We start from the raw sequence: 7541 nt of genomic DNA on the forward strand, positions 1-7541 counted from the left end.
TCTTTTTAAAAAGTGGGGAAAATGGTTCTAAGAAAGAAATCCTGAATATACAAACTGGGAAAAGTAAAAAAAGGGATAAAAACACTGTATCAATAACCAAAGCAATGAAAAAGGCAAAGAAAGGCAAGTTCATAAGCAACTTTCTATTAATCTGTATATTTTTAAAATCAATTTTCCCTAACATTCATGATTTATATTCCTAATGATACTTTCTGAATAAAATTTATTTCTGCACTTCAAAACTGAAAGTAAATGACAATTTGTTGTAGTCTAGGTCAGAGCTAAAGGCTGTATATTACATAAGACAACAGTAGGTGACTGCTGAAGAGGATTGAGATATTCAAGGTCAAATATGTGAAAAATACGGTGCTGGCCACACAAAACATTCTACAGGTTTCTACGGAAGACCTCCCCTTTCTGATGCATAGCTTAGATGGGAACTACCTGGTTTCTGAAGAAAAAGCTGCAGAACTAAATACAGAAATAAAACATTTGGGAGGGTCTCAAAACTCTGTATTGATAATGAGTGTGGGGAAGACAACACTTGAAAGTATTTTACTGCCTCTTCAACAAGAATCATCAGGTTATTTAGCTTAAAAAAATGTGACTAAATCAGTGAGACCTTAAACTGGAACATCAAAATGCTGACCTACATGATCACATATTTTTAAAGCTAATTCTTATTAGCAGTGAATTATCCACTCTATCAAAGAAGTGATTATCTCCAGCTACTGTTAATGCCAAATCCTTGTAGAATTATAACCAATAGGAGCATTCATCAATCAAGGGTAAACCAGTCTTTGCTGCCTTGCATCACAGGCACTGAATGTACTTAGATTGCAAGATACAGAGTAGATTTAATAAAAGTTTTGTGTAATAGCATACAATAACCAAACTATATAGTTATGATAAATCATTCTGGGCCTATCTCCTATCCCTCCCACCCCTCTAACCTGTACACTTCCCAATGAGTCAGTAAGATAAAATGACTCCGTCTAGACCAAATGAAAGAATGTATTAACATAATCCAACGAAAATGAAATAAAACAATCCAGAGTTGAGTGTTTTTTCACACTTGTAATAAGCTGGAAAAGTGTTTCAATTAAGTAAAACAACGATATAATGCAAAAAAACAAAAACAAAAACAAAAAAAAAACCTTCCATCATCCAGAATACTAAAGCCCTTACATACAACTAGAGACATTTTAATATATAACAATAGAAACTAGGATACCATTCATTAGAAACCTCAAAATAGTCAAGAAAGTGTCAAGTACTCAGAGAAAACTCAAGAAGCCAAAATCTCAGAATGCAAACATCCTCTTACCCTAAATTGCAATTAACTACTCACATAGTTAATCATAATTTTTTCAAAGATACACAAGACAAATCAATGCATCTATTTAAAAAGACTACTCTTTATAGTTAAGGACTTTACATTAACTTTTATATTCTACTCAGCAAGGTCTGCCTATACTCCAGATTAGCTCTCAAGTTCCAGGAAATAAATACAAACTCATGATAAGCTTTGTGATCCCTGATGGCCTGTTTATGTAATTCTACTCCACTAAATGTAATTCCATAGAATGTGTTCTTGATAATGTAAAGAATCTAATATTCCTTGATGATATACTATAATTCTCTTCTCCAATGGTTACAATTTTTAAAAGGTATGCAAAGAACTGAGTATCACTCCCATGAAAGACAAAAAAAAAAAAAAAAAAGTATAATTTTGTTCCAAAATTAACTTAGTCTCATGTATTTCTATTAAGTCTTTCAAGGATTCCAGAGAATCTTTTCATATCTCCATTTCTGGAAAGTGAAATCAGTATAGAAGTAATTTGGGAACTTGAAAATGGCATTCATTTTTTTCAGCAGATGCCAAATTTTTGACCGACATGGCTCCCACAATTACTTTGTTACCATCAGTCCAGTCAGTTAACAGGTTGTAGGAAAAGATTCTTTTTGCAGACACTGCTAAGCTGTTTAAAGAGAAGAGAGAGAGATTAATTTAGTGATTACAAAATGCACAAATATTTAAAATATTTCGAACACTTTTTGTTGGATTATATCAGAGGTGTGACTACATTTTAACAAACGTGGACTTTTTAGTTAGGACTGGTCAAGAAAGTGCAGAAACAGTAAGTCAATATGATAGAAATAGAAGGTCAATATGATGTGTTAGTTCAATTAATGTATGAATTCCTGTCACCATCAGAAGACAAATATCAAAACACTACCTCTTTACACTAATTCTGTATCATTCTGCCAAAGAGGCAATTAGAGAAGAAGGGAAGAAAAAAAAAAAAAAGGTTCCCCAAATACTAAGTTGTTTTCAACCTCTAAAGTAGAGCCAAACCTTAAAATTTCAAAACAATCCACATTATATGCCAAAAAATCTCCTTTATCCAACTATTAATCATTCAGAACACAATTTTCTAAAAATAGTAAGACAACAATTTCATATTAATCATAACTTTTTAATTAACAAGTAGTGAATAGGACACTTTAAGATATTGTTTACTACATACTGAAATAAACAGATCTGTTGTAAATTCAGAAACCCAAACATTTACAGTAAAATGTGCTTACACATAAATATGATCAAATTTATTTAAAGCCCCTGTTAGATAGATAGGTCCTAAATACATGCAATACCATGTAAAAACAAGACCATGAAGTTGATGTAAAAAATGACAAAAATCACTAAGTCACCAAAATTAGGAAGAAAAAAAAAAAAAAGAATGAAATGGAAACTAAGAAAAGACAGTTAAAACATAAGAAGCCTAACAAAGCAGCTTTAAAAATAGGCGATACTAATCTCCATTTTCAAAAGTTCTTAATCAAGTATTTCCAAAAACTGCCATTTATAAAATGACATCCTAAAAATCTACACTTGGAATTTTCAAAGCATCCCATTTCAGAAAGCTTTGATTACTGTTTCTCCCCAGCCCCGAACTTCAAATAATGCAGGAAAAGCACTGACATTAGAAGAAAATATTCCAAGGGAATGGTATTTTAGAAAAACACACTTACTGCTTCCAGAACCTTTTAAGACCCACAGTCAGCATTAACAACAATCATTTTTCCTATTTTCATCCATTATTTTCCAATGTCATGTTAGAGATGAATAAATTCTTTGAGCCCATAACTGAAAGATCAACAAACCTGGTTTTATTATGACACCGTATTTTTGTCATTGGTACTGCACAAAATTATATACAAAGAAATATATACAAAATGTTCAAGTATTAATTAAATTTCAATTCAAGGCTTCTGTTTCAAAAAGCTACATTTAACATATTCCATAGATAGCACAAATTAGTCATTTCAAATAATTTTTCCAACTACTTTTGGTTTTTATATATATATGTATATATATATAATTCAGTAGGCACTAAAAATCCATGCAGCTGCATTGTGAGGGGCTTGCTCCTGCACTTAGGAATAAGCAGGTTCATCACTCCAGGCTGTGAATTTGGTACTACCCATTCATGCTCAAGTGCAGATGATTTTACAAAATATGCTGTAATGCACTGGAAACCAGAGACCAAAGTTAGGTCTCAAATCATGTTATCTAGCAACAAAACATTTACAGTTCTGCAAGAACAAGGATTCCATTTTTATAACCAAATAACAACAAAATAAAACATGTGTAAGATAACTTACATCTTTGGACTGCTGGAAAATACTTTTTAATTATGAACATTTTAAAATAAAAAACAGCAGAAGCCCTGATATTACCTCTTTTTCCTCATTTCTTATACTACCTTTTAAAATAAAGCAGGAAATGTGGCCAGCAGCTGGTCCCGTCTCTTCTGCCCCAACAGCTGTATCCACTTTAGCACAAAGAAAAACAAGGATGCTAAATATGTATATACTTTATCAAACAGTGATGTTTCACAAAGAATTTCTTAATGCCTCTTACACTGAAGGACACCGTAACTCAATCTATACAACTGGACAATGGATAATACAGTACTTCAAGGGAAGAATATGTCCCATCTTTGGAAAGTGTCGATCGTGTCCTTAAGTAGCCAGAACCAGCCAATTTAAAAAAATTATTTTTATAAAGGACAAAAACCTTGAAATAAGGAGAGTAGTAAGATTCTTTGTGAAGCCTCACTTTACATGTTTTCATTCACATTTCACAAACCTTCAATTTATCTAATCATACATAAATTTAACCTAAAATTTTAATACAACAAAAGTAAAGGTGTTCAACAATTTATTTATAGTCAGTGATAGGGTAATCACTGTGCTGGTCCTCAAAGAGACATTTCATTAACCACTCTTATTCCTCCTTCAATTAATTAACACAGAGATGCATGTTAATTTCCAACTTTTTAAATGGTGAGATTAAAATCTTCTCATCTGAATAGATTGTATTTCTAGATCTCCTACTGAAAACTAAAAGGCATACCCAAATAGTTAAGATATTTCTGTCATCTTCAGCAAAGTTAACTATCACATTTGTGCAAGCCCCAAATACTTATTGTCAACCTCTAAAAAGTTGCTCTAAAATTGGAATTCCAACTTGCACCTTGTACAACTCGGAACTTCCATTCAACTTCACCTGTTTCACTGTCTCCAAACTGTATCTCTATTAGCAGCTTTCAGTGTACAGTTGGAACCGATGTCATCCAAGGCCATGTCCACACTGGGGACAGAAGAGCTAGGTACACGCAAGTCTGAACAAGGGGACACATTAACAGCTATTTCAACCAGAAGAAGCATCTTAAATACATTACTGACCAGCACAAGTCTGTTTCCAGGGTGGACAGGGCCCAAATTAGCCTTCCCCTCCCACCTTCCAAAAAAGAAAAAAGAAAATAAAAAACCCACACACACACACACACACAAATTGAGATGTTGCCCAATAAAGTAGACTAAGCAGCAGAGCATGAGCGTTACGTGAAGAGATGGATCCTTACCAGGTTGTGAGGCGGGAACGACTGTTCTGTAACCCCTACAACGGAGCCTGGCAGGAAGGAAATCACCTAAAAAAGAAACTGTCAGAGAGATTTAATAGTCACATGTTATCATTAGGAGTTGGTTACAGTGTCACATTCATGCTTTTAGCTAAACACTTAAAGATTCAATATTACTTTTTCCTCCTCTGAAATGTGTCCAGTGAAGATGTCCCACTAAGGTGTTTTACATGGTGTAAGGGAGTTGAAAGGGGTAAACGCGGATAAAGAGCAGATTACTTGACCCTACATTTTAAGAGAAGACGACGCCTTCCGGGCGCACGCCGAGCAGAACTCCACCGACACCTTATCCTTGTCCACATGAAGACACACTCCTCCCGCCGAGTCGTCCTCTTCCAGCAGGTCCTGCTGCTGCTGCTGCTGCTGCTGCTGCTGCTGCTTTCCCACGGGCAGAGCGTAGTCATGGTCACCGGCGGGCGAGTCTCTGAAGAGCGAGGTGGTCAGCCGCAGTCCCACGCCGCTCAGCCGGCTCAGCAGGCGAGCCAGTCCGGTCTCGTTGGCCAGGACGGCCCGTAGGTAGCGACTCTCCTCCTGCAGTGCCTGCACGCGCTTGCCCAGCTCCCGATTCTCGGCCCGCAGCTCCTGGTTCTCGGCTGCCAGACCGCGGACCCGACTCTCCAGCCCCATCACGTACTCCTTCTTCTTCAGCCGATTTAGACGGGCAGCAGCCGCCGCCGCCTTCCGGGGACTCTTTGTCGCCGCCTGGTTGCTGTCGTTGCCGCCACTGCCGCCGCCTCCTCCTGGGGACTTTCTCCGCCTCTTTTCGCCGCTGCCACTGTCACTGCCGCTGCTGCAGCCTCCGATGCCGTTTAGCAGCCTCTGCAGCAGGTCGGAAAAGCGCTGCATCTCGGCGGCCGCGGCCTCGTCATCGTCGTCCCCTCTCCACAGGCCGCCGCTATCGGAGCCTCCGCCGGACGAGGAGAGGGGCCCGGGCGAGCTGAGCCCGGGCTCCAGGTGCCAGTCCGGTTGCCGGGGGTCCAGCAGATCTGCCAGTTCCAGCCCGGACAGAAAGTCCATGTCCTCCGTCTCCTCCCCGGGGACGCTGGCGACCGCCTCCTCCTCCATCTCCTCGGGCGAGGGCGCGCGCACGGCCACGCCGCCGCGGCCCCCCCTCCCGGCCTCAGAGTCGCCCTCGTCGCCCCGCGGCTGCCTGCGGCCGGGAGATCCGGCCGCCGCCGTCTCTTCCTCCTCCGCCGCCGCCGCCGCCGCCGCCGCCGCCCGGCTCAGGTCCGGGGGCAGCAAGCAAGTCGCGGCCGGAGCCGGGCTCTCGCTGCGGGTGGGGGAGTCGCTGCCCGAGGCCGCCAGCAGTTTGGTCAGGCTATGCCTCATGGGGCCCAGCGGCGGGCCCACGTAGGCCCCGGCCCCTCAGACCGGGCCTCGCGGGCCCCAGGACCCCAGAGCCCAGCGCGCGGGGCCCGGGAGCTGGCCAGAGCGAAACGGAGGGGAAGGGCCGAGTCGCCTCCCGCCCCACTTGGCTGGTCGACCCCCCGCGCCGGGGCGGGGGGAGGGACGGGAGATCGAAGCGGCGCGGCCCCGCAATGACTCGACCGCGCCGCCCAGACAACGGCCTGGCCGGAAGTCAGTCGATCTCACCCCAGCCCCTCCCACGGCGTTTCGCGCGCCACTGGGCTCTAGTATCGCGAGAGTTCAGTGAGGTCTACGGTGGGGGTAGTTGCGGAATTTCAGTGATGTCATAGTCCGCAAGCGGCAAAAATAACGACAGATCCCGAGTTTATTGATTAGTGGTCTACTCTCTCCGCCCTCGCTTCTCAATCCTCCGTATTCAAACTTCCACTTCCGGTGAAACCGCTCTCGCACAGACTTGGTCTTCTCGATACCAGATTTATGAATAACCTTAAAGCTCTCCTGCATTTCCCTGGAATTTCATGACGGGTGATCGGACACCGCTTGAAATTGCTCCTTTCCCTTCCATTTGTTATACAAGAGCCTTTCACTCAAACACAGAATAGCGGGGGGGGGGGGGGGGGGGGGGGGAGGTAAATGAGTCATTCATACGTGATTGGATTTTTTTCAAGTTTTTATTATAATAATTTAATTAGAATGTCTAAGCCATTTCTATGCATTTTCTAAACAAACAAAAAGGTTTTGTCCTTGTCTTTAAAAAGATTCCAAACCCATTTCCTGTGTGTGTTCTGTAGTGGGCGTGAATGTGAGCATGTGTGGGCTCACATGTGTGTCAGTGTTTTTGTACTATCACTACCTCACGGTTTTAGTGATGGTTGTACTGCTGGTTGTGTTAACAGAGGACGTTTTGTTGAGTGAATCGTGTGTGGGATTTTTTTCCTGTTTGTTTTATCCGGGGGTTCATGAAACTGACAGATTTTTTTTTTCCTGAAAAGGACTACTACCAGTTTCCAAATAGAGTATTTTCTGGTTTTTCCTGAATGAGCCTGATTTTGTTGCTGTTTTTCATCTATCTGGTTAAAAACAGTACTCTGAAAATCCCTGTGGTGGGGTTGAACAGCCCTCTTGCATTCTTTTCTCTGTTGTGTTGGCAATTTTATGAATGTGCTTAGTTTTGATGACCAC

At 41.5% G+C, this 7541-nt stretch overlaps 1 protein-coding gene across 7 annotated transcripts; it reads right to left on the reverse strand.

The window, feature by feature from the left end:
• Positions 1-1057: 1057 nt before the first annotated feature.
• On the reverse strand, positions 1058-6671 carry CREBZF (CREB/ATF bZIP transcription factor). Of its 7 annotated transcripts, XR_011995158.1 has the most exons (6): positions 5221-6671; positions 4935-5012; positions 4577-4691; positions 3771-3839; positions 3037-3151; positions 1841-1982 (listed from the first exon to the last, which is right to left on the reverse strand). XR_011995158.1 is itself a non-coding variant. In XM_072726097.1 (1 exon), exon 1 carries the CDS (start codon positions 6318-6320, stop codon positions 5217-5219), a length of 1104 nt encoding a protein of 367 aa, XP_072582198.1. In that variant the 5' UTR covers positions 6321-6671; the 3' UTR covers positions 5008-5216. The 7 variants fall into 7 exon arrangements, 1 of the variants encoding a protein (XP_072582198.1); XR_011995156.1 differs by lacking the exon at positions 4577-4691 and having other exon boundaries at positions 1058-1982; XR_011995157.1 differs by lacking the exons at positions 3037-3151; positions 4577-4691 and having other exon boundaries at positions 1058-1982.
• Between the last annotated feature and the right edge of the window lie 870 nt (positions 6672-7541).

The sequence above is a fragment of the Vulpes vulpes genome, chromosome 11 (assembly GCF_048418805.1).
Source record: "Vulpes vulpes isolate BD-2025 chromosome 11, VulVul3, whole genome shotgun sequence".
Taxonomy (NCBI): Eukaryota; Metazoa; Chordata; class Mammalia; order Carnivora; family Canidae; genus Vulpes; species Vulpes vulpes.

What these genes read in the sequence shown, in the direction of transcription:
- CREBZF (XM_072726097.1), bottom strand. Translation starts at nt 6,320, where the DNA reads ATGAGGCATAGCCTGACCAAACTGCTGGCGGCCTCGGGCAGCGACTCC.